This window comes from Dama dama, chromosome 5 (assembly GCF_033118175.1).
Source record: "Dama dama isolate Ldn47 chromosome 5, ASM3311817v1, whole genome shotgun sequence".
Lineage (NCBI taxonomy): Eukaryota > Metazoa > Chordata > Mammalia > Artiodactyla > Cervidae > Dama > Dama dama.
The window spans coordinates 102,500,507-102,526,802 of record NC_083685.1 but is presented as its reverse complement, the minus strand read 5'-3'; the positions used below and the strand labels follow the sequence as shown (position 1 = coordinate 102,526,802).

At 50.2% G+C, this 26,296-nt stretch overlaps 1 protein-coding gene across 2 annotated transcripts; it reads left to right on the top strand.

The window, feature by feature from the left end:
* The first annotated feature begins 549 nt into the window (after positions 1 to 549).
* PMP22 (peripheral myelin protein 22) lies at positions 550 to 25,747 on the top strand. Of its 2 annotated transcripts, none has more exons than XM_061143522.1 (5): positions 550 to 709; positions 2,257 to 2,373; positions 3,560 to 3,659; positions 18,045 to 18,185; positions 24,426 to 25,747. In XM_061143522.1, exons 2-5 carry the CDS (start codon positions 2,296 to 2,298, stop codon positions 24,587 to 24,589), a joined length of 483 nt encoding a protein of 160 aa, XP_060999505.1. In that variant the 5' UTR covers positions 550 to 709; positions 2,257 to 2,295; the 3' UTR covers positions 24,590 to 25,747. The 2 variants fall into 2 exon arrangements, with proteins under 2 accessions (XP_060999505.1, XP_060999506.1); XM_061143523.1 differs by having other exon boundaries at positions 554 to 709; positions 2,262 to 2,373.
* The last annotated feature ends 549 nt before the right edge of the window (positions 25,748 to 26,296 follow it).

The following is a 26,296-nucleotide window of genomic DNA, read 5'->3' as shown; positions in this document are numbered from 1 at the left end:
CCGAGGCACCTGGCGCACCGCCTGGGCGCAGACGGGATCGCGCGGGCGGGCTTGGTGCGGGTGAGCCGCGCTAGGACGCCGGGGCAGGCCGGGGGCGCCAGGACTCCAGGGGAGGGATGTCTGCCTGCGCTTAAGTGCCATCTCCCCCTATCCGTGGGAGGGACATCCAGGATGGGCCTCCGCGTGGGCGCGGGCCGAATACTTGCGCCGCAGACCCGGGCGCTGGGCACCCGCGGGGGCAACCTCCGGTGGAGTTTCCCACGTGGGCGGAGGGGCCAGTATATCGGTCAACTCTTGGTCTCGGTAAAGTCAGCGAAGTCAGGGGAAACGGAGGTGAGAAAGCTGCGCGGTCTGCTAGTTTCCAGGATAAGTCCCAGCAGTTTTGCCGTCATCGACTTTCTCCCGGGGCGCAGCGTAAGGCCCAGGCTGTCTCCTGCCCTCCCTCTCTCCCCGCTGCCCTCTCCCCTCCCCGAGTCCCGCCCCCCTGCACACGCTGACCCAGGGACACACCCTACTGCAGCGACGCAGACAGGGCGTTGTTCCCGTTAAAGGGGAACGCCGGGAGCCTCCCTCTTGCCCCTCGCTTGGCGCGCGTAGCCCCGCAGCGCAGCTGTCTTTGCGGACGCCAGCCGCTGAGCGGACGCACGGAGTGTGTGCCCGAGGCAGCTCTGAGGATCTCTGAGGATCGGGGACAGCTATCCTTTGGGCCGTAAGTGCTTTGGCCGGGAGAGTGGAGGAGACGGAGGAGGAATGTGGGCATCTTCCATCGACGGCGCCAGAACGCGCGGAGCAAGGGGGCTTCGGGCTGGCGCCTTCCCCGATCGCTGGCAGAACACCGCCTGTCTGGCGTCGTTCCTGCGGGGCTTGTAAGGGTCTGGTATGGAGAGCCTGCGGCTCTGTGAATCGCCGGGGGCGCGGGTGCTGATGTCTGGATGTGGGGCAGGGGCGGAGGACTTTTCGTCTCGCTGGAGAGTCGCCTACTCGGAGACTCGCTGGCAAAGCAGTCCCTGCGGTGGACATCTTCAGGGTACAGGGTCCCCGCCCCCCCCCCCCCCCCCCCCCAATTTCTAGCTACATACCCGTTCTTATTTCTCTTGTCTCCCCCCACTTCCTCCCGCCTCCTCGGCATGAGGAGTCACTGGATTTAATTTAAACCTTCTGGGAGACGTCAGAAAACCCTGCTTATTTCCTCTGCACGTTCCAGGTTTTTTTTTTTTTAAGTGTTGCTGAAGGAGAGGACGGAGGGGCCTGCGACTGGGTACTTTAAACACTTAAGTTATTGAATCGTTGTTTCTAGCCCAAGACTCTGTCCTTCAGCAGTTCCCTAAACGCAGCTCCGTCTTCGCAAACGTGCGGATCCTCCCGCAGATCAGACGCGGGATGTGAGGTGTGGGGTGAGGACCGCACCGCGGCGGATAGAGGAGGTCCTGCCGGCTCCGTGCGGCTGCACTTATTTCTGGGGGGCTCACCCCGTTACCTCCGCCTATCCTTCGCACGGACACTTGCTCCCCTCCAGCCAGGCCCCTGAGCGCATCGGCCGGACCAGCGCCCGGGGAGGGCAGGAGGCGCCGGCCCCAGCAATTCTCCCGGGCGGTTCTTTCCTCTTCCCTCGGCTTTGCGCCTTCTTTCCGGGGCCGCGGGTGTCTTTGCCAAGCGGTGCTGGGGTCGGGGCGGCTCCCCGGCGCGGGCCAAACTTGGGTGGAAACTCGGAGCCTAACGAAATGCGGAGCGCTCTGGGGTCTGGGGACCCGGCTCCCCGCCGCGCGCTCTCCCTCCCAGCACGCCGCTGGTATCCCTGGGCCTGTCGCAGAGACCTAGGCCCCTGCCCCTCGCCCCCACCTCCACTCCACCGGGAGAGCGCTTGCTCTCCCTTATCTGCCCCCCTTCCACAAGCTGGGCCGTCCCCGGAGCGCCCGGGTGGGTGGAGGCGCGCTGCAGCCTCTGCTTGGCACTCTGGAAAAACCTCCCCTCCCGGGGAGACTTCGACGTGCGTCGTGCGTACCGCTTGTTTTGTTCCAAAAGCAAAAGATGTTCGGCCCGGCGGACTGCGGGGCGGGGATGCTGCGGTCGACTGCTGCCCTCTCTCGGCGGCCGCGGGGCGGGGTGGGCGGGCGGCGAGCCAGGCCCGGGCATTCCGAGCGCAGGACCCTCCCTCCTCTCCTCCCTCCTCCCCTCCCTTCTTCCCTCCCTCCCTCGCTCGCCCGCTCGGGCCAGTTCGCCCGACCTCACGTCCAATTCGGCTGTGTCTCCTGTCAGACCAGACGGAAACTCCGCTGAGCAGAACCCGCCGCCAGAATGCTGCTCCTGCTGCTGGGGATCATCGTCCTCCACGTGGCCGTGCTGGTGCTGCTGTTCGTGTCCACCATCGTCAGCGTGAGTGTCCGGCCGGGCAGTGCGCGCGCGGGGCCGGGCGCCCGGAGCTCACCCCGAGTTTGGCCTCTGGACCACGATTCCCGCCGCGCCCCCTCAAGTTTGCAGACCGCGAGCCTCAGACATCCTCGGGCCTTTTGCAGCTTCTGGCAATCCGCGCCTTTTCAGTAGTTTTTGAGAAAATTAGAGCGGATTTAGGGGAGGGGAGGAAGCAAGCAAGCGCTGGGCTAGATCAGCACGCAGGCCTCTCTTTAAACTAAAGAAAGTCAGTGCAGATCCAGGGTCCCCCCTACCCACTTCATGGGATAAGCTTGTTTAGCATTTTTCTTGATGGGGCGGGGGAGGGAGGGCAGTGGTGGTTGTCCTTGAGGAAGGAAGTGGAGAATTTAGAAAGGTCTGTTTTTTCTCCAAATGGCATCCATCAGATGGGTGACTTAGTTCATAAAACGGCCTTTAGGACTTGAAACCGGCAAGTTAAAATTAGATTTTCCTTAATGGTTCATGGTCCCAGGTCTGTTTTGTGTTGTGGACAGGGCACCTTCTTAGAAAAAAGCCTTCCCCAGTACAAACAGATCATTGGGATAACTTGCATTACAAAATCAGCAAACATCCAGCTCAGTAGGTTTTAAACTTATTTTCTTATAAATGAGCCCAGACTTGGGCAGTCATGCAGCTGTGGTCTTAACTTCTTAATATACAAGTCCCAGGTATGATGTTCTTGCTTGGTTCAAAGGTTGAAAAATAATTATTTTGGGGACTGATGCGTTGATTCATCACTTACCAGCATCTTCCCAACATCTTAACTGTAGGTTGACAGGAAGTACCAATAAGGAAATGAGTTCATGGCATGGGGACTGGCATTCAGGAGATCAGGGGAGGAGAGACAGCTTAGATGCAGTTGTCCTGGCTTAAGTCCATGGCTCCTTCTACTGCTGTACACACCTTGGCACAGAGCAATTCATATCTGTGAGGTTCTTTTCCACTTACAAAGTGCTTTATACTTGCAAAGCCCTGGCCCTCCCCTGGACAAAAGGTTTGGGTCAGAGCACCACCTCTCCCCTTTCTCTAGCACCGTGGGCTCTGGTTGGACAGTGGATGAGGCTGCTCTTTGCCTTGCCTTGGTCTTCTCCCTCCCTCTCTCTGTCACTCCTCACTGCCTCCTCTGACTTAATGCATCTGTTCTTTCTAGCAATGGATGGTGGGCAATGGACACGCGACTGACCTCTGGCAAAACTGTAGCACCTCCTCGATGGGCGGTGTCCAGCACTGTTTCTCGTCATCAGCAAATGGTGAGGATGGTTTTTTTGTTCCACAAACTTGTCCTGGTCTGTCGGTGACATGCCTCTCTCTCCAGACTTAGAAGCACTTGTTCTTGGAAGACGCAAAAGCTAGAGCGGTGTTGCTGGGCTGGGGTGAGATGTGGCCAGGGGCTGGGAAGCCAAGATGAAAGGAGAGGGGCGGTAGCTTCACTGGCTAAGCTGAGATCTCAGGGAATTGTTCATTCTCTCTGTGTGGAGGGAAGCCCTAGACCTGCCCGCCTGTTCTGCTCATCACTTAGTGTAATTCTTTTAGTGAGTGAAGAAATATGGATGCAGATAAGCAATGATGATGCAAAATCTCAGGCAGATTCTGCTGCGAGTTTTGATCCAACAAGCAAGTTTAGTTTGGTGGTGGAATATCCAGGAGTGTCCTGGGTCTTCCTGGTGCAGTGATGGAGGGGCTGTCCCAGGGATTGATGGGCCCCTTTTGGTCTCCAGTTACAGGACTTCCTCTCTGGGTCCCGGGCCTCAGCGATCCCATTTAGCCATCAGAGCTGTAGAGTGATTCCTTGTTGCAGGCTGGGGCATTGACACTGTTTGCACACCCCCAAGCTGAGCCCCGGGGTATTTTTACTCTGTCCTCAGCATCTTTGCTTGTGAGATGTTGGAAACAGGGCTTTCTTGGGTTCAGGTTAAAGGGATTATTTGGCAGCGGAAGCACAGTCTTAGATCCTTGCAGTATCCAGAGGGAAGGAGGGCTCAGCAGGGACCTGGGGTCTGTGAATGTAGAGAGGCAGTGACAAATGTGATGCAGTCTTTTTGCTGGCTGGGAAGTGTCTGGTGGCAGTGTGGACCCTGGCAGGGGCCACAGTGCCTGGTGTTGAGAAAACAGTGGGCCAGGCTCTTCACAGTCTCATGGTCCAAAGGATGTGTCCTCAGCCTGGACATGAGGTTTCAGTGTGGCCACAGCTGCCCCTTGATCAAATATTTCTGTGGAAGATGCTATAGCCAGTGAGAGAAATCATGTCATATGCAGTTGAACCAAGCAGGTGGGGCAGTGGCCATTGGTTCTGGCTTCTCACAGTCCAGTTTCACTGCTGGACTTTCCTTCTCTGGGCTGTGTACCCAAATTGTCCCTGAAGCATCACCAACCAAACATCTCTAACCTCAGCAAAAAGAGAAACTGCTACAACTACTCAAGGAGGATAGCCAAGCGGTAGAAAACACTGTTTTATGAGTCTGCTTTCCTGGGGGCAAGAAAAGAGAGACCCCAGTCCTCGTGGAAGGGAGCAGTCCTTAATTCTTTTCTCTGAGTCTGTGAAGGATATTGAATTAAAACCAGCCTAGAGGCTGCGTGGTGAGTTGGTAGCCAAGTAACTGAAACCCTCTGAGCATGTGGCTGGAGCACTGCTTGGCCCGAAAGCCGCAGCATCCGGTGTCTCCTGGGCAAGGTCTGGCTGAAGTTCCCTGAAAGGTTGAGGATGGGAGGTGCTCTGCTCCCTACTGACACCTGGTGGCCATGCATGGTGACTCCGCCCACAAGGGCTGGCTTTCCCTGAGACCCTGGGTACCCACTCACACCTCCCCCAAGTGGTGTGTGGCCATGTGGAGTTGGCAGCGGATTCTACACTCACAGGCCCGGAAGGGGCAGTTTTGACAGGCATGTTCCAAGCCGGCTGGGTTTCAAGAGGGATGAGTTGGCAGAGGAGCAGGGATCTAAATTGTCCTGCAGCAGGGCAGCGATGTTCGTATACTGCTGGCCTGCCTTCTGCATCGGCCACGGTAGGTTAGGAATGGCTACTGTACCGTCCCCCCAGCAGCTACCAAAGAGGCACCAGTGTCGTTTCAATTGGGAACTTCCCATTGCTCAGCTGGCTCTCTGTGTTCAACTTCATCTTCTTGGATTTGCTGACAGTGACCTTGGAGTGTTTCATCTCGGGTCTTTATCCAAATCCACGTTGTTGCTTTCCTGGGGCGGGGAGTTCCAAGATCCTGCTTCTCCCCTACATTCTCGTCTCTCCCAGGAAGGGCATTTTTGAGGAGTTCTGGACAAGCTGTGTTTGTTTGCACTTGAACTTCTAAGTAAGATGTTCCCATTTCAGCTTCCCCGGTGGTCAGTATCTCAGTATCTCTGTTCTTCTAATGGGTCAGCTTGTGTTACAGCCTAAGCTCTGATGGATTTGAAGCCATTAGGCCTCCTTTGCCTTTTGGATTGGGTTTAACCATTTCTGTGCCACAGAAGAGGCGAAAAAAAAGCATAATTAAGAAAAAAATTAGACTGCTTTTACAGATGAACCCTGTTAGTCATAAACCAGTCACCTTGGTTTGTATTTGCTCTTAGAATGTTTCAAACATACCTTTTATTTAAGTCATTGAAAGTAATTTGTTGTTGATACTTGTTTGTGAAGAATATGTCAGCAAGTTTGTTATGTGAAAATACGTTGGTTTACATGACTTGCTATTTTTTTTTTGAAGGGGCATGTGTTTGTGGGAGTGGTGCTGGAACCCTGCACCTCTGCAGGGCTTCATTCTTCTTTTTTTTCTCTTATATGAATGGTGCTCGTTACCACATTGACTGCATGACAGTCAAACATCTGTGTTACATAGCTGGAAGGAGACATATTAGATTTTCCTTGAACTCCCTCTTTGTATTAGAGTTGGTTTTAGATTTCTTACTAAATGCCCTCAACTTTGTCTGCTTTTCAATTATCTAAATGCACTTACATACATTTAAAATATAAATCCCTGGCTCTATCCTGATCCTGGCTGCAGGCAGAGGTGAAGGAGGCCAGTGAGGGAATATTTATCATGACCTTGTTTTGAGTGCCTCTTGACCCAGGGCCTACAAGGACTTGTAGACTCTGGACTTTGGCCTTGATGGTCCTGAGCTCTGTGAGGAGTCAGGAGATCACTGCGGGGGGATGAAGACAGCACAGGCCAGATGCCTGAGGAGTCGGGGCAGGCAGGCAGAGCCAGAATTCAGGGGAGGAAGTGGAAGGCAGGTCTCCTGTGGGAGGTGGGATTTGATCCATCCTCCAAAGGATGGGCAGGATTTACATAAACACAGGCAAGGAGGAGGCAATTCCCTGTTGAGGCAATGACATGACCTAAAGCTAGGGGAAAGGCAATGGGGGGATGCATTAGATCAATCAGCTAGCATTCTGGTTGGGATTAAGATTGACCCCATAAAACAAAACATCTTTAAATGGTAGTGACTTAAATAAGATAGCTTATTTCTCTCTCTTTCAAAATAAGTATGGAAATAGGCAGCCTAACATAGATATGGTAATTCCAAGAAACTGTCAGAGCCCTAGGCACTTTCTACCTCATTTCTTTGTCTAATCCTTATGGAGCAGACAGCTGCTACAGCGCCAGCCATTTCATCTCTTCTTCAAGCCACAGAATAGAGAAAGGAGGAAGAGAAGAATGTGTCCCCCTCCCTTTTAATGAAACATCTTCAGATAGACCACACACTTCTGTTTTTGTCTTTTCCTGGAAGTCAGTCACAGAGCCACACCCAGTGTCAAGGGAGGCTGAGCATGGAGTCATTTGACTTCACGGGATGCATGACTTCTTAATTCACAGAAATTTAATAGCAAGCACCTCCCAGTAAGCCTGGCGTGAAACACTTCAAGGCTGTGACCACCCCTGGTCCATACCCAGTTATACTCTGACAATAGCTCTGGTGTGTCCTATGCTGTTTCAGAGTGGAGCCAGATTACTTTAGGATTCTGCAAACAGTCCATCTCTGCCGTGTCCTGGGTCCTCTCAGTCGCACAGTGACCCGTGTTGGCAATCGGATGATCCTTCGACTTCCTTCTCTTTCTCTTTACTTCCCCAGTCATTAACAGCTTTTACTATTTCATGACGTCTGTTGAATCCTTGTTTCCTCCCAGTCTGGTCCTCTCTTCTGACCTCCAGACCAGCCTGGCCAGCCACCCACTGGACAGTTCTGCTGGGATGTCTCAGAGGCATCCCCAAACCAGCCAGCCTCTGTCCTCCTCCACCCAGTCTCCCCCTTTGACAGTTTCCAGTATTTTAGTGGATGCTGTCTCACTGTCCAGTGAGCTTCACACTCAGAGTCTGCCTTGGATGTGTCTCTTCTTGCTCCTCAGAATTGTCCTGGTCCCACTGGTCACTCGTCATCCCCACCCACATCGCACCAGGGCCACTGTAGCAGCCTCCTTACTCCTGATCTTTCTTCATTGTTCCTCCTTTTGTACACTGAATCCAGGGTGATATTTAAAAATACAAACCTTGTCATATCACTCTCAATTTAAAACCTCTCAGAGGTCCCTTTGGTCTCCATCTTCAGGTGAACATCTTTGCTAAGGTCCATATGTCTACCTGAATGATCTGCTCCTGTTAAACCTCACCCCATCTCCTCTCCTCTTCATCTTGGAATTTCAGCCTTCTCTCACTTCAGTGATCATGGACTTCCTACCTCAGGATGCCCCCTGTCCTCCTGTCTCCCCTTTCTCCCCAGTCTCCTCCCTTCTCTCCTGTGTCCTTTCATGCAGGACTGTTCACCGAACACCTGTCTTGCAGAAGATTCCACTGCAGACACCTAGGGTGACAGTGGATGAGAGCTTCCATTTTACTAAAGATCAGTAAATAAATGATCTTTACTGGTAGATCCGTCAATAAATGTGGGTAATCAGGAGGCAGTGATAGGAAGGAGGAAGAGAATAAAACACGGTGATGTGAGGGATTGGGGTGGGGAAGCAGTGACCTCGTGAGGATGACCAGGAAGGAGTCAGCCACAGGGACATCAGTGGGCAGATTCCAGACAGTGGGACTCCCAAGGACAAGGTCCCTGGGGTGGGAAGGAGCCTGGCAAAGTTGATGCGCAGAGAACACAGGGGATGGAGAAGCAAGCCAGCCTGCAGGGTCTTCTAGATCCCAGGAAGGACTCTGGGGCATGTGGATGGGGTTCTAAGTTTCATGAGTTCATTTAGACCTGCTCTGTCTTGTATACATTTCTCAGCTATTCTGTTCCAAGTTGGAGTAACAATCCTGTGCCTTTATAAGGCAGAATATGTCAGAAATCTTACAGAGTGGAAACCCACCTATCTATTTCCAGCAGTAGCAACCTCATGGCCAGCAGTAGGTTGTGGGCAGCCTTAGACCAGTCCTTTGGATTGAAAGTCAGAAAACAATAAGTCTGGCCAGTCTCAGGAGCCCCTCGCTGACTTGAGCACTCTGTGTGTGCTGGGACTGTATCTCCTGTGATTGCCAGGTTTATCTTGTTTATCCGTTTGGTGGCATCGCCATTTCGGCAAGGACATCAGACCATTTCCTCATCTGTGGCTCAGCTTTTGGTCAACAATTTTAAAAACACAGGAGGCCCTCTGCACTTAGGGGCTTATGTTTTGCAATTTAGCATCTTTGTGGTTCCTTGGGCTAACCCACAAGCTCTGCCCCAGCAATGGCTCTGGATTCTACACGCCCTTGCGAGATGTGGAGGTCCTGGCAGGCAAGGGAGGTGCAGGGGTGGGATGAGGCATCCTGATGCTGGTGTTTCAACCCTTGGAGTCTCTCATCAGATTCCAGCACCTAGGAGTAAATTCAGAGGCTTGTGCAGACCTGTGTCTCACCATTTGGTGCTGGATGCTCAGTCTTTGCTTTTTAAAAAATGTAAATTGCTTTCCCGGGATTTTACCAGTGTTGAGAAAGCATCCTTTGTAGTTCAGAAGTCGGGATTAGCCATGAGGTGGCTTGAGGGCATGGATGTTGGTTTTTGGTGCCCAAGAAAAGGATGCCTGGCAGGAAGCCTTCTGATATGCGCTCCTCAGCACACACATAGATTCTGACGCTAGCAGGGGCTCTAGAGGTCATCAGACCCATCTGCCTGCCCCATGTCACTCACTTCAGACCCCCCTGCAATGAGCATTATATGTTCATCCTACCAGTGATGCGGAACTCACTACCTTTCAAGAGACTCCCTTTCATTTCATTGAGCTAACAGATTGGTCCATTCATCCATTCTTTAACTAGACTGAGTGTGTGCTAGGTACTGGGCACTCTTCCAGAAACGGAGCTGATGGAGCTGAACAAGAAATACCAGTCCCTGCCCCAGTGTATGGAGCTCACAGTTACTCGGGGGAGATGGAGGAAAGACAATTAATGAGTCACTGTGGGCAGTAGACAGTGCTCTGCAGGAGATGAGCAGAGCAACGAATAGCAGGTCGCCATTGGGGAGGAAGCAGCTGGTCACGGAAGGCCTCTTCCTGCCAGAGTCACGTGGACGGAGGCTTAAAAGATGGGAGGGACCAGCTGTATGAAGAACCACCAGAGGAACATTCCAGGAGGTACTGGAAAGGGCCAGGTCCTTAGGCAGGGAGGAGTCTGGTGTGTCCACCAGTGCTGGGCTGGCATGACTGAGTGCAAGGCTGCAGGTGGAGAGGACAGGCTCTGATGCTGAAAAAGCCAGGCTGGACATACGGAAGGGTCTGGAGCAGAAGGGGGCTGTGATTTGATTTGTGTTTTGAAAACGCATTCTGGCTGATACATTGAGAAGGTACAGTGTCAACAAAGCACTTGGATTTAGGAATCTGTGGCTCAGGGTAGACGTCTGGGATGGACATTCAGATTTGGGGTCTTCGGTGTCTGCAGGAGGATATTTAATGTCTTCAGGGGAATTGATGAGAGGAGAGGCAGGAGGAGCAAGGGGTCCAGTGTGAGTCTTGTGACATCTGGTGGGTGATGGGGGCAGGAAGGAGCGGGCAGAAAGGTTGGGGAGGAGGGCCCCATGATGTGGAGGGGGCAAACTGCTGTGGGATAAGATATTACTTAGCTGTGGGACTTCCCTGGCGGTCCAGTGGTTGGGCCTCTGAGCACCCATTGCAGGGAGCATGGGTTTGATCCCTGGTTAGGGAACTAAGATCCCACATGCTATTTGTATGGTACAGCAAATAAGAAAATAAAACAACTTTAAAAAAAAAAAGAAATCACTCAGCTGAGGCCACGTCAGTCCCCTAAATTTTCAGTGGTTTCTGGTTGTCTTCTTTCATACCTGGAGAGTTGGACCTCATCCTCAAGGTGTCTAAATCCCTGTCGTGTCCCTGGAAGCTGTGGTTTTATCTTCCTGGGTCTCCCCTTCTCCAGGTGGTGCTTCCTCCTTGCAGTGACCTTTCTGTTGCTGGTGAGAGTCCTCTGCCCCCCATCCCCGCCTATGTTACGTGTTGTCTCTGGACCATAGGCGTTGGCCTCCTGGTGCCGCTCAGCTGCTGGCTTATGGTTGGCCTGGCAGGTAGATGCACAGAGAGCGGGGGCTCTCTCCTGTGGCCACCCCATTAATTCTCCTCCCCGCCAGGCTCTGCGGATGCCAAGCCTAAAGAAAGGCTGAAGGATCATTTAACTCCTTAGATTTCAAATATGCTTTTGAATTTCTTGGGCTTCCCTGGTGGCTCAGACAGTTGAGAATCTGCCTGCAATGCAGGAGACCCAGGTTCAATCGCTGGGTCAGGAAGATGCCCTGGAGAAGGGAATGGCTACCCACTCCAGTATTCTTGCCTGGGAAATCCCATGGACAGTGGAACCTGGTGGGCTACAGTCCATGGGGTTGCAAAGAGTTGGACACAACTGAGAGACCAACAACACTTTGAACTTTTCAACACCCCAGTGGATGGGCACCAGGAGTCCCTGCTTTTCTGCATGGGGTCTGCCTCTCACAAGCTAGTTACCTGGGGCAAGTGCCCTCATGGCCTAATAGGGTGACTGTGGAGGCAAGACCTGGGGTGGTTGCCCATCACGTCCCATGCATCCTGAGTCCTCTCCCCATTCAGGATATAATTGTGACATGGGGGGATCTTGAGTGGACATCGCCTTTGAGCTGGGCCTTGGAAATTGGGTAGAACTTCAGTAGGTGTGGGGAGAGAGGAGAGTGCATGGTGTACTGAGCTTGGTAGGCTGGTGGCTCTTAATTTCCATGATGCTTTGGACAGAAGGCCTCTGATTGTTTGCATATGGAGAATACCTTTTAAACCCAAAGATCCTGAACCCCTCCCTTCACCAGGCATCCCCTTCTTCTCTGTACATCCCCTACCTCCCCTGGGCAATTGAAATGTCTTTCTCCTTTCTTCCTTTCTGAAGTCACTGTCTGTGGCCAGACTCCACATGTTCAAGTGTTCTTGACAACACCAACACAAGGGTTCTCTGATCAATCAATTTGGAAAAGACTATTTAAAATCTACTCAGGCTATTCTTTTTAATGGTAAGACTTTTCAGAACCTTGAGTACCTTACTGTACATTGCAGTGTTCAAGGAGGGACGTTAATATACTTGACCATGGAAGCCACTTCCTCTGTTTTTCTGTGTGTGTGTGTGTGTGTGTGTGTGTGTGTGTGAGTGGCTCAGTTGTCTGATTCCTTGTGACCCCATGGACTATAGCCCACCAGGCTCCTCTGTCCTTGGGATTTCCCAGGCAATAATACTGGAGTGGGTTGCCATTTCCTTCTTCAGGGGATCTTCCTAACCCAAGGATCAAACTCACATCTCCTGCATTGGCAGGTGGATTCTTTACCATGTCACCACCTGGGAAGCCCTCCATTTTTCTGTTTAATCAACAGCAATTTTGGGGGACACACAGCCTAACCTGACCCTCCTATCACTAGAGTTTTCCAACCAGGGAATGGAGGAAGCCTGAAATAGCTGGACATTTTCAGTAACCTCGGAACCTCAGTGACTGTATTATATTCCCTGTTCCAGTCTGAAGACTAGTGGGAATAAGACTATTGGTGTCAAACCACACCTATAAATTAGACGCTGGAACAAATTCCTCTGCCCATGAGGGTGCCTCTTGGTCAGGAGGGCAGTTAAGAGTGACAGTGTCAGGTGCAGCCTGAGCGCCTGGAACATGAGTTCACTCATCGTCAGCCAGAGGTTTAGCTGGAGTTGAAATGTCACTCAGGATTTGAGTTGAAAGAGCCTCCCCCATGGTCTTCCTCATCCTTGTGAGCTCCCGGCCAGGGTCTGTGGGCTGAAAGACCCCATATGGCTTTCCCCTCTGGCTGCATCCTTGTGGGTCCCAGGGAAAGTGAACCTGGGGCCCAATTTCAGAGCTCCCAGCTGGGTGGGATGGGAAGAAGCTGGAACCCTGGGCAAGGACCACTCAGTCCCTGCTCAGGCTCCTGCCAGTGGGCAAAGCAAACATACAGCAAAGTCCTCCTGGATAGGATGGAGGCTGCTCGCTAGTCAGCAGCCTCTGGAATGACATCCATCCCAAGAAGGAAGGAAAGTGGCAATTTGTGGGATGTCAGTGGGGAGGGTGCCAGGTAGGTCAGTGGTAAAGAATCGATCTGCCAACGCAGGAGACGTGGGTTTGATCCCTGGCTCGGGCAGATCCCTTGGAGAAGGAAATGGCAACTGGCTCCAGTATTCTTGCCTGGACAATCCCATGGACAGAGAAGCCTAGAGGGCTACAGTCCATGGGGTTGCAAAGAATCAGACACAACTGAGAGAAAAAACAACAACAACAGTGGGTAAGGAGGTTAGCGGGTGGGTCAGCTGCTTTGAAAACGGCCCAGCATTCTGGACAAGGGCGGCTCTCACTCCCCCAGTGGTGATTCACCCCAATGGCTTCTTCCTCCTGGCTTGGCTTCCCCAGTTCATGCTCTGACTCAACTGCCACTGCCCTTCCTTTCACTCTTGATGGAGTCAGAGAGCTTTTGTGAATTGCCAGAGTGGGAATTGAGGTTGGGCGGGCAGGCACTCGGGTGGGGCTCTAGGCTGGGAGGAAAGGAGGCAGAAGGACGCAGAGGGGCCGGTGCATTGAAGAGGGTTGCAGCCTCCCTGAGCCCTTCGCTTACCGGCTTGTTGGCCCTGGGCTAAGAATATAGCTGAGGGGGCAGATGTATTTCCTTCGTAGCTTAGCTGCTGTAGCGGTAGGAATCTGACCTTTGGTCATTGGGCATCTCCAGCTTTCCCTTCTGTGGCGGGGAGCAGGTCTCTGCTGGCCGCCACAGCCTAGCCCACGTCAGAAAGCTGTCAGCAACGTATTACCTGACAGGCTCATCAGAACAGCAGGTCTGCGAGGAATTCGGGGGTTTTTAATTCCCGGGCTCGGCACCAACGTTGGAGGTTAAAACGCTGTCACTGGGCATTCCACAGATAGTTGCCGGACACTGAGCAAGGCCTGGAGAATGACCGTGGGTGCTGGTCATGGGCTCTGCTAATGACCCTGAACTTGCAGTTTGAGAGAATAGAGTATCACTGCCCTGGGGCTTGGGTAGAAGTTCAGATTCGCCACCTGGCCTGTTGGCCTCACATTAATTTGACTTTGTATAAAACAGGACTGCAGTGGACAGCATTTTCCTCTGCATCCTGGTCTCTCCACTCTAATCACTGCTTTCCGTACACTGGACATATTTGGCTATGGCAGAGGTTGGCGTCTGATGCAAAGAGCCGACTCATTGGAAAAGACCCTGATGCTGGGAAAGATTGAAGGCAGAAAGAGAAGAGGGTAGCAGAGGGTGAGATGGTTGGATGGCATCACTGACTCAGTGGACATGAATTTGAGCAAACTCTGGGAGACAGTGAAGAATAGGGAAGCTTGGTGTGCTGCAGGGGGTCACAAAGTTGGACATGACTAAGTAACTGATCAACAGCAACAGGGGTTGGCAAGCAGATCCAGTTGGGTCCACTGCCTGATTGTGTAGATAAGATTTTGTTAAGGTGAACAGGCCACACCCACTCATTTACATATTTAATGAGGCTGATTTTGTGCTAAGATGGCAAACTTTAGCAGTTGCCATGGAAACCATATGACCTGAGAAGCCTAAACTATTTATAGTTTGACCCTTCACGGATAATTTGCCAACCTCTGTGCTGAAGCTCTCATAAGAACTGGTATCAGAATTGTATTGAAATGGGCTCTGCTCTCAAGTGGCATTCTGATTGGCACCCTATAATGGCTTACATGGACACAGTTGTCCACCTTATTCCTTGGTGTGGCGCAGATAAAGATACCCTAAGGACCCCCTCCCCACCCTCCACCATAGTCTATAGACTAATTTACTCTGCTCCTGAGCTCAGCCTTTTAATGGGGTTATTTGTACTATACAGAGCTTTTATATCAACATTCTTATTTGATCCTTACAGTCCTCTGAGGTAGTTGGTCCCTCTTGTTAGCCAGTTAAGCAGGGGGTACCCAGGCCTGTTTTGATGGAGCACATGGCCTAGCCTGGCTGGGGCCACAGCCTGTAGGTTTAAGGTACATACTGTCAGTAGAATTCCTTGCTGCAGAAAGGTTTACTTCTCATCTTGGTTTCTTTATCCAAGGGATTATCTGGAATAGTCTTTTAACATTTCCAAATTTATTTTGGCTGGTTTGTTTTGAATTTCTACTTTCTGTTTTTCTTTAGTTATATTTACATCCTGTGTGCTTTCTTTTGAGATTTATTGAGGTTTTTTTTGTTGTTGCCTACTGCATAGTTGGTAAGACTATCCTATGTGTGTTTGAAGATTTTATCATAATCACTATAGAGACATAAAATAATGTATATCTTATCATATTTTTGATCTACTTGATTTACCTATTCTGAGAGAGGTATGCTGAAGTCTCCCACTGTGCTTGTAGCTGTATCAGTTTCATCTTATACTTCAGTCATTTGTTGCTTTATATTTTTTCCAGGTCACACTGTGCACAGAGGTTTATGACTTTTGTTTCTTTATGATAAACTGGAAATACCATGAAATACCCTATGAAATATCCCTCTTTGGCCATCTTCATCTTTTTCAGTTTGAATTCCAGTTGTCTGATGCTATTATTACTATATCTTTTTGTTAATATTTGCCTGGTGCCTCTTTTAAAAAACGTTTTAACTTTTAGCTGTTGTTGGTTTTAGGTATATCTCTCTTATCAGACTCTAGATAGGAATTACATAATTCAGGATGGAATTCTACATCTTATAATGATTTACATTACTGTGACTGATAATATAGTTGAATTTATCCTACTTTCATCATGTATGTGTGTTATTTATTGTTCTTCAGGTTGAAAACTTTCTTCTTCAACTTTGTATTCCCAAAACTCAAAACAGTAGATTTTTAGCCAAGGCCCACTGAATAAAAACTTCCTTGATTCCTTAACTCTGATTTGATTAGAGAACTAACTTATGGAAAATCAACTCAGTTGTAATGAGGTTGGCATTAAAATTCAAGTTCCTGGTAAAAGAAGTTTTGAGAAGAATTTAGTGACATTGTTAAATTTAAGAGACGTTTCCTATTGATGTAGTTTTAACTTGTATGATTTTGAGTGTTCTCTAAATGTGAGGCCTGGCAGAAGTTTCTGTTATTAATGAGAGTGGAGGTAGAGACTAAGTAAAAGATCGCAGAATTGGAGAAAGAAATCTAGGATGTTGCCTGTACTAACCGTGCTCCTTCTAAGGGTGTGCCTTGAAGGACATTCCCCATGATCTCTGTTTTAGTTCTGTACTTAGTTCTAGATTTATTTTTGTGGCTCAGATTTCTTTATGTTTCCAGCTTCACCTACCAGACTGCTGGATAATTGCTTTATTCAAAACGTAAAGACTTCCCTGGTGGTCCAGTGGCTAAGACTCCATGCTCCCAATGCGGGATGCCTGGGTTTGATCCTTGGACAGGGAACGAGATCCCACGTGCTGCAGCTGAAGATCCCACATACTGCAATGAAGATCCCAGTGCAACCAAATAAATAAAATAAATATTAAAAAGATAATATTATTGTGGCAGTAGCTTTGTTGCAGACTGCTCCTCCAGAAGAACCACTGCACTGGGTGTGAGTGAGTGAGTGATAGTTGCTCAGAGTGAAGGTCACTCAGTTATGTCCAACTCTTTGTGACCCCATGGACTGTAGCCCATCAGGCTCCTCTGTCCATGGAATTCTCCAGGCAAGGATATTGGAGTTGGTTGCCATTTCCTTCTCCAACTATACTGGGTGGAGTGGTTCAATGAGAGATATAAAAATGAAGTCAGGATGGCTCACAGCCCATTAGATATCCTTTTCTAACCTTAATTGACAAAGAAATTGCAAAGATTAAAAAAAGCATATGGTCCATCAAGGTAGAAAGAACACCAGACTAGAACCAAGGGCCTCCCAACCTTGGCCATGCCAATGGGGCTCATTTGAACATCTCCGGAAATCTCTCTCAGTACAAAGGGCCTCAGTTAGCTGATCCCACAGGCTTCTTCCAACTCTAAAATGCTTCCAAAAGATTTTTCCAATCTTCCACGAAACTCTAGTCGCAGTTCACCTAATCAGCATCCTTAAAATTCTTCCATGAACTACTTGCAACTCAAACCAGGGTCATCTTCGTGAGGTACTGATGATAAGCCATCCAGATTTCACACTTTTTTCTACTGTGCTAAGCATAGGCATGTATTTTTCTAAGCCACTGCACATTAGTCTGTTCCTGACTGTGGAGGAGCAGACTCTGGGTCTTCTCTAACTGATCTTCCTTGTTTAGAGCAGCACCCACCCCCAGGATTCTTTGGCACTTGGAAGGAGGGAGGCAGGAAGGAAGGATGACAAGGACCCTGGAGGTCTCCAGGGGGAACCTGGCGGGTTCCTGTCTCTGATGCCAAACCCAGGTTTTTGCCTCTTGTCGGTTTCTTCTGGAATTGACACTCATTTGTAGTAGATGGTGAACTACAGAGTTCTCTTCCTTGCCTGAATTTCAGTTGGACACTTGGAGATTTGATCTAAGGCTGGTGGTTCAGCTAAGATAAGGAAGTGTCATCTGTGCTCCTATCTGATGACCAGACTGAGCGCTGACTGCTCTGAGATGAGCTGGGAACAGACACAGTATAGCTGAGTGAGTGGTTCATAGCTAAATAAAGCATACTCTTCCCATCAGCATCTTCTTCCAACTTTCTGCAAAATTAGTCTTGGCTCCAATGTCATTTTCTTTGTCCCAGCCGTCCCCAGGATCTCTCTGACTCCTTGGGGGATGCTGACATTTTGAACGGTAGTTTGGAACTATTCTCAGAATCCAGGGGCTCCAAGAAGCCCTTCAAACCCCCTGAGGACAGAGAGAGAGAGGAGGCAGAGGGCAGGGTTCAGAGCCCCTTGAACACAGGCATATCTGTGTAAGTAACTCATTTGGCTAAAAGACTGGAAGGAAATTTAATATATTTTAACTTGATTTTAGCTCCTTGTGGTGGGACTGAGTATTTTCATACAGCCTTTTCTTAAAATGTCTACAGTCAAACATGTATTAATACCTCTTTTTTTTTCCTCCAAAAGAAAGCATGAACTAAAGAATGACTTTTGAGAGTGGGAAAATGAATAGCTTGAGTTTCATTCAGAAGAGGGCAGCTGTTCCTGCCTGGGGGGTGGGTGTGGCTTTCTGCTGCCCAGGCCACGCCCCATGGCAGAGCCCCGCCCCCCTGGCTGGCCAGGGCTGCCTTTTCCTAACCCCGTCTCTCCTCTCCTAGAATGGCTGCAGTCTGTCCAGGCCACCATGATCCTGTCCGTCATCTTCAGCGTTTTGTCTCTGTTCCTGTTCTTCTGCCAGCTCTTCACCCTCACCAAGGGCGGCCGGTTCTACATCACTGGGGTCTTCCAGATCCTCGCTGGTAAGTTGGAGAGGACAAGTCCCCGTGGGGGCTGGGCTCCCCAAGACTGCAGGCAGGATGGTCAGTCAGGGGGGCGTGGCTCCAGAATGACTTATGTGCGTGAGTCCGCCCCCTGGATGGATTTCATACTGCGCAGGCGTGTGTGTGGGTGTGAATCTGGGAACTCTCCATGGAAAGGGGTGCATGGGAAATAGGACTTAGGGGCTCTGGAAGGAGGGTCCCTAACCGTGGGACGGAGCTACAGTCTAGGGTGCATCCTCGGAGGTAAATGTTGAGAGTGTCCATAGAGCAGAGGCCAGTCTTGAGGCTGGATTTCTGTAGCTCACATTGTGTGCCCTGGGAAGCAACCCTGCTCCAGTGTGGTAATGGCCTGGATGTACTGCCCAGATTGCTCTAGGGTACATGTCTCCTTCTCTAAGCGGTGGTGGAGCCACCTGCCAAATCTTTCTCTCCTTTACTCCAGCCCCTGGAGTCCACTGGGCTCTTGTTTACTGGCATCTTCCTTTTGTGTAACATGTAATGCATGGTCAGTTCCAGACATGGGGCCCTGACACCAAGGTCTGCTCTGCCCCCTCCCGAAACTGCCTCGAGCAACCCCCTTCACACAGGTTATTCACATGGTCTGTGTGCAGAGCCTTAGATGTGATGCCTTCCCACTCTTGCCTCTGGATTCTGGCCCTTCTCTCGCTTTGTTGCCTCTTATCCTTCTGTCCATCGATGACCAGCTGACTGAGTCCTCAGGGCACCAGAGAGACATAGGAGGTGGATGTGGTGGATTCTGTAGTCCAGGCTAATAACCCACAAACCCTGTATGTGCTGGAGTACATCTGGGGACTGTGAAGTATTCTCAATTCTGACCGTGGATTGGGCAGTAGGTAGCATCTCTTGTTTAGTTGCTGGATCCCAAGCAGTCACTGGAGGGTTGAAAACAGCCCACATGTCCTAGATGGATGGATGGGCGGGCAGGCAGATCTCATGGCTTATGCAGGGCTGTTGGACGTCGATGACCCTTTGCTAGAAGACAGAGAGTCCCTTTTCCTGGAAAAAGGACAAGACACAGCCTGAAGTTGGACGTCGATGACCCTTTTCTAGAAGACAGAGAGTCCCTTTTCCTGGAAAAAGGAAGTAAACTAGGAAACTGCTTCTCCTCAAATCCCTAAATACAGCAGGTCAATGTGCACAGTTTAGAATTTCAAAATCAAATAGAGCTTGGCTAGTTGCACAGGTTTCATTATACCAGCTAAGCTTCTCAGGTGTTGCCAGTGCTATTAAATTACTAATTCTGCCGTGAGAAATCATTTCTGGGGACGTTAGGAGCAGTGACCATCAGTCACCCCATTTCCAGAAGTAACAGAGAACTAGGATGTATTCTGGGATTTCTTTTTTGGCTCCCTGTTTACTGTTTGCTATCAGAGGTGATCATCTCCTTTGTATCAGTGACTGTGTCCTCAAGAAAAAGGGACACAGACTTAGGAAGCAGAAGTTTCATAAAATATTTATATTTGCTCTATACACTCTTGTTATGTTACTGATAAATAAGCTGAGACTAGGAGAGGCTACATGAAAGTGCAGCTCATGCAAGGACACTGGGATGTCCCCACTTCCTCCCATCCCGCATGGAATGAATATATTTAGAGATTCAGGATCCACTTCAGTTTTTAATGAACACAACATCCAAGGCAGAAACTGCTTTTTATGTGATCTTTCATTGAACCTGATTGACCATGGAAGATGAGTTCAAATCTACATCCTTTTGGATCTCCAAGTTCCCAAACATCTGTGATGAATGAGTCTATGTGTCAGAACTGATGAGTAGTCAGACTGAAAACATCAGATGGAGTGAACTTACTACTGTTGAAGGGGCATCTCAAGGCAGGGAGTATGTTATCTTTTTTCCTCTGAGGTATTTTAGATTAAAATTCTCTAACAATGTCTTTTTAGCAAGGTCATTTTCAGTCAAAACTAGAGTCCAGAGCTGAGTACTTCCTTGCAGCCTGAACACTCTTAGCCATTGAGTTTTTCTAATCTAAAGTTTATTTACTCATTCCTATTTGTTTCACCATTTGGATTCTTCTCTGAACTCAGTCCAAGCTGTTCAGTACTCTGTCACGAAAACCTCTAAATTCAGAAGCACTTGATTTGTTCTTGCATTATCCCTTCCAAATCTAGCTTCTTATCTCTCATGAGACTTCATTTTCAGTTATTGGTTTGTCCGCTTAGCAGTCCATCTGTGAATAGGAAGTTACTGAATTAGAAATGTTGATCCAGAATAGCAGTTGTACTCTATACATCTAAGAGTGTTCTGTGTTTGTTCCCTCTGGGCAGAAGAACCCGAGAGCTGGTCTAAGAAACTTCAGCTCTCTAGAATGTTGCATTTGAACTTGCTGAATCATCTTTCCACTCTAGTTGGGATCTAAGACAGTGGGGACTTCCCTCAGAGATTTCGTGACTTTCAGCATCTGACAACCCTGCTCTTGTGTGTTTCTCCTCTCATGATCGAAAGGATCCAGTAACTAGGGAGATTGCGGACAGTGACTACAGTCATGCAATTAAAGGATGCTTGCTTATTGGAAGGAAAGCTATGACAAACCTAGACAGCATATTAAAAGGCAAAGACATTACTTTGCCAGCCAAGGTCCATCTAGTCAAAGCTATGGCTTTTCCAGTAGTCATGTATGGATGTGAAAGTTGGACCATAAAGAAGGCTGAGTGCCAAAGAATTGATGCTCCTGAACTATGATGCTGGTGAAGACTCTTGAGAGTCCCTTGGACTGCAAGGAGACCAAACCAGTCAATCCTAAAGGAAATCAACCCTGAATGTTCATTGGAAGTACTGATGCTGAAGCTGAAGCTCCAATACTTTGGCCACCTGATGTGAAGAACTGACTCATTTGAAAAGACCCTGATGCTGGGAATGAGATGGTTGGATGACATCACCAACTCAATGGACATGAATTTGAGCAAACTCCAGGAAACAGTGAAGAACAGAGGAGCCTGGCATGCTGTAGTCCGTGGGATTGCAAAGAATTGGACACGACTGAGTGAACAACAACAGCAACAAACTAGGGAGACAGTTCGGGGAGGGTTCTTGGTGATAAAGGCTGGTGATAGCCTGAGAAATTACCCCTAAATATGAAGGAAAAAATCAGAAAAGCAAAAACAGCCAAGCAGTAAACAAAAAGAAGAGTAGAATGGAGCAAGGAAGGAAGGAAAGTAGGAAATAGGTCCACAGTCGTGGGGTGCGGTCCACAGGCAGGTCGGCCACCGTAGGCAAGGTCCACTCAGGGCAGGGCAGGTGCTTCTTCAAACACTGCAACCTGTTGAGTAGAAGCCCCCAGAATCTGCTGAGCATCCCTGGGGCTGTGCAGCTGGAGGGTCTCTGTGGAGCTTCCTGTTGGAGGGCCTGGCTATGTGGACTCCAGACACGCACGTGAGTGTGCAGGGAAGGCAGGTGAAAGGTGTGTGGAGCTCTTCAGCTGGCTGCAGACCTGGGAGCTGTCTCTGCCTGGCACTGCCTGTCTTGCTGCATCATCCCTTCTCCACTTATAATAAGCTGAGAGTTTCACCTGTAAGAACTATCTTTCCTTGATTACATATTTCTCAGTTTGGCTGTTTCCTGGAGACGTTTTGAGAGGCACCCTGTCATCCTCTTTGGTGCTTCTCAATCTTAGCTGTACATCAGAATCACATTATTTTTAAAGGGGGGTGCTTTTAAAAAGGGATTTCCAGGGGGCTCAATGATAAAGAACCTGCCTTTCAATGCAGGAGACGTGGATTTGATCCCTAGGTTGGGAAGATCCCCTGGAGGAGAAAATGGCAGCCCATTTCAGTATTCTTGCCTGGAGAATCCCACGGGCGGGGGTGCCTGGCAGACTACAGTCCAAGGGGTCGCAAAGAGTCAGACACAACTTAGCTACTGAACAGCAACAAAAGGGCATTTAGAATAAAAACCCAGGGCCGTTTCTGTTCTGAGTGGTTTGAAGTTGGAGACCATGTTTAGAAACGTTGGTTCTGGGTGACTCATCCCAGCTGTCATCCTGGCCGGGCCAAGATGGGCATCTAGTAAGGCTGGGGGTGATGTGTGAGGCTGCAGGAGTCACTCGGAGGCTGAGAGTGGAAGGAGGGACAGCGGCTTATCTATTCCACGGGAACCTTCATAAATGTATCACCACCTACTGGTGGCTGAGAATGCGAGCCACAGTCCTCTTACGGGGGAAGTGTTTGACTTTTCAGGATTCGTGTATGGCACTGCCTGCTCTGTATTCCAGGGCATGTCTGTTGCTTTGCACACAGACAGCCTCCTAATGATATATTCCCTAAAACATCAGTCTCCCGACAACAATAATTAACAAGTGTGTCTCTTCTTGTTGGCTTTGCAAGTGCGTAAACTTACGGCTTCTTGAAGCGAAGCACAAATTCCTTTACTTCTGAGATTCTCCCAGGGCAGATGTCGTATAATTAAGCCATAGACTCAGTCACTGCACTTGTGCGTCCTGTTTCTCTCCCCCCTAGGTCACAGATGGAGTGTTTTCCCTTTGCTGGGGAATTCTGGGACCAACTGTTCTGCGCAGGTGTCATGGCATTTCTCCATGCTGGGTGGATATGGGCCCCATCCGGAAGCCCTGCCAAGGGGGTGGGCACCGTCCTATCCTTCAGATGCTCTGTTTAAACCTCCCTGTCCCTTGGTCAGGCCTCCCCTTTGAGAGCTCTGCCCTCATTAGGAGGTCAGACAATGAATTAGCACACTGTTGAGGTGAGCCATAGACCTCAAGGCAAAGATAGTGTGTCTCCAGCAGGTCAACACTGCAGTTCCCCTCCATGACAGTTCACCAGCTATGACATCCCTATGGACTCAGCTGTCTTTGCGTCTCCTGGGCTTTCAGGAGGTAGAAGGTCCTGGAGCTGACCCCCCTGGGGTCCCAGGCCTGCTGTGTGGCTCTCTTAAGGGGCGGGGGGGCAATGCAGTGGGAGTCTCCTCTCTCAGACTTGTAGAAGGACAGTCTTATCGGGACGCTGAACGTGACACATTCCCACCTCTGCACTTTGTTCAGACAGAGCCACAGTGTCCAGTGAAATAGCCCAAATAGCAGTGAGGTTAGATGTAGGTGGTCCGGCCTAGGGGGCCCTGGACCCACAGGCATCCCACATGCTTGCTGGACTCATAATAGAGTCACTCAGAGCCTGTCAAAGCCCCTGTGTTCAGGAGGGGACAGAGTGGCCTTTGTGCTGCTGGGGCTGGGGCGCTGACCTCACTGGACCCCTCCCCGCAGGGATGCTGACCGTCCTCGTGGGCAGGGACCGTCACGCTGGAACTTGCCTGCTGCGTGAGGTCCCAGGTGGAGGTTTTTCTTGTCCCTCCCACCCCAGAGGCTGCATGGTCAATGAAACAGGGGTGGCCTCACCAGCCTGCCCATCTGAGACCTTCTTGCCTTCATCTGGGCTACAGACCAACCTTGGGGGACCACGGGGAGTCGAAAGGGACCCAGCGCCATGAAGCTTGTCCGTGATGGCCTCCTCTCTTGGCTGTGTCCTTCCTCTTGCGTTCCTCCCCCCACCACCCTGTTCCTCCCCACGTGTTCCTGTCTGCCTAGTGGTGCTCATGGGCGTTGTTGCTCTGTCTCTGATGTAGTGATAATGCCAAGGGGGTCAGCACAGCCTTCTTCCGTGCGCTTGGCGTGAGTCCCACTCAGATAATGATAAAGTGTCGCTTTCCGTGGTTTCAGAGACTGCTACCACCCGTCTGTGGAGTGCTTCCCAGCTTCCAGGGGCTCCACAGCCAGCCATCCTTGCAAAGAGATGGACGGGCATCTCTTGCCACCTGAATTCTCGCTGGTGCCCTAGTGTTGACTGGCCATGGGTGACAGTTAAGGGAGATGAGGCAGGAGGGAGGCTGAGGGGCCCGTGACCTGGGTCAGGCGGACTGGATGCAGAGAGACTGTTTCCTGGTTCCTGTACCTTCCTGTTCCTCCTCGCAGTTCTGGGTCTGGTGGCAGATTCCTGCCTGAGATGGACTTGCTTGCCTGCAGCCTACATCCTTCCCCCTAAGAAAGAGAGAGGGGTGCCCTGGTGTGTGTGTGTGTGTGTGGTGTGTGTGTGCAAGTGTGAGGTGAGCTGGAGTCTGGGGGAAGAGCAGAGTGGGTGGGGGAGGTGCCCGGGGTCTTGGGGAGTCTGGGTTGGGGGTGGCGCAGGGTCCCTGCCCCGTGACCCCTCCTGCTCCTAACTGGTCCCTCTCCTTCCCAGGTCTGTGCGTGATGAGTGCGGCGTCCATCTACACGGTCCGGCACCCGGAATGGCATTCCACCTCGGACAACTCCTACGGCTTTGCCTACATCCTGGCCTGGGTGGCCTTCCCCCTGGCGCTTCTCAGCGGTGTCATCTATGTGATCTTGCGGAAGCGTGAATGAGGCCCGGGGATGGGACGGCCGAGGCTCTGAGCTCACGTGGGGAGGGAGGAAGCAAACCAGAAGCCAGGAAAACAAACAAAAAAACGAGCTAGCCAAAAAACCCAAACTCAAACCAAACCAAACAGAAAGCAGTGCGGGGGGTGGGGGGGGTGGTTAGTGTTGATTGAAGATGTATATAATATCGACGGTTTATAAAACCTATTTATAACACTTTTTACATATATGTACATAGTATTGTTTGCTTTACGTGTTGACCATCAGCCTTGGGTTGAACCTTAAAGTAGCTAAGGAACTTGACATCCTAACCATATAATCAAGCTCAGTTTTTTTTTTTTTTTTCTTTTTTTTTTTGTTTGTTTTGCCCAGAAAGAAAGTAAGCCCATCAACGCCCCTTCCCCTTCATCTGAAAGAAGTTACCTCCCTCCCACTCCACCTCATTTAGAAAACCAAAGTGTGGGTAGAAACCCTGAATGGCCCAAAGCCTTTAACTGTGGGTGGCCCACTGTGTGACACAGACATGTGCTGCCCATGCCTCTGTATGCAGCCTTACCTGCACTCAACAGAACCCCCAAACTGGAGCCCTCGGAGGATCACGGCTTGTGACCTTGGATTCCTTGCCCTGGAGAGGGCGAGGTATCCCCAGTCACGCATCTAGGTTAGAAATCGGTGACAACAAACCTACGAAGTGGTGCTATGTATTTACCATTCCTTACGATCACTAATCATCTAAACGCCTCACTGGAAATTCAATTAACAATTTTACAACATAAAGTCGAACGGAGACCTGAATAATTCTGTGTAATATAAATGGTTTATAACCGCTTTTGTACCTGGCTAGGCTGCTATTATTACTATAATACATAACTACGCACTGCCTTTATCACTCCCACATTTCCTTTTGGTCGGAGCATCCGGACAAGCTTCTAGACCCCCTGGGACGGTGGGATCCCAGGATGCAGTGGAGTCTAGACTGTCCTCTGCCTCCAAGGACTGTCTGGCAATGACTCGTACTGGCCACCAACTGTAGATGTATATACGGGGCCCTTCTGATGCCAAGACTCCAGACCTTGTTTTTTCCCTCTTTTTTGCTTTGCTTTTTCTGATTTTATACCAACTGTGTGGACTAAGATGCATTAAAATAAACATCAGAGTAACTCACTGAGCTCTCATGGGTTTTTGTGGGCGAGAGTGTGAGGTGTGTGTTGGAGCAAATGGAAGAGGGTCGTGAAGCTGCTGTTGGGTAGATGATCTGGGTTGTAGTTTGGTGCTAAGGAACCAGAATGATCACCTTTGTCCAGGCTCCCAGGGGCATCTTACACCTTCTAGAAGCCTGTGCAAACATTTGCTAGCTGGAGAGGCTAGGCCTTGTGGCTGAAACAGACCCTATAAGTGGGCTGGAGGGACTCCAGTGTTGTTTAGCCAAACCATCTTTCTCCTGTTCTGGTCTCTGATGACCCACGTGGGGTGTGGAGCACAGCACACACTGAGTGTAATGTATGAGATGTTGGCATGAGCAGTGCTGGTCCCTAACCTTTGGGGGGCAGGTGTGATCCGGTGGATTGTCGGTGGACCATCTGCATGATGATGACCTGAGGCCAGGCTTTCAGGTCAGACATTAGTCAGCACCAACTCCTCCCCATGGCTGTCCCCAGGGAGGTGGGGTCACAGTGCTGTCAGCTCCAGGGTCCCAAGCTGTGTCTCACTCAC

Bases quoted from the DNA above. Each gene is read 5' to 3' on its own strand.
- PMP22 (XM_061143522.1), top strand. From the start codon at position 2,296: ATGCTGCTCCTGCTGCTGGGGATCATCGTCCTCCACGTGGCCGTGCTG. The intron at 3,660-18,044 runs GTGAGGATGGTT...CTCCTCTCCTAG, and splicing joins TTTCTCGTCATCAGCAAATG to AATGGCTGCAGTCTGTCCAG. The intron at 18,186-24,425 runs GTAAGTTGGAGA...TCTCCTTCCCAG, and splicing joins GGTCTTCCAGATCCTCGCTG to GTCTGTGCGTGATGAGTGCG.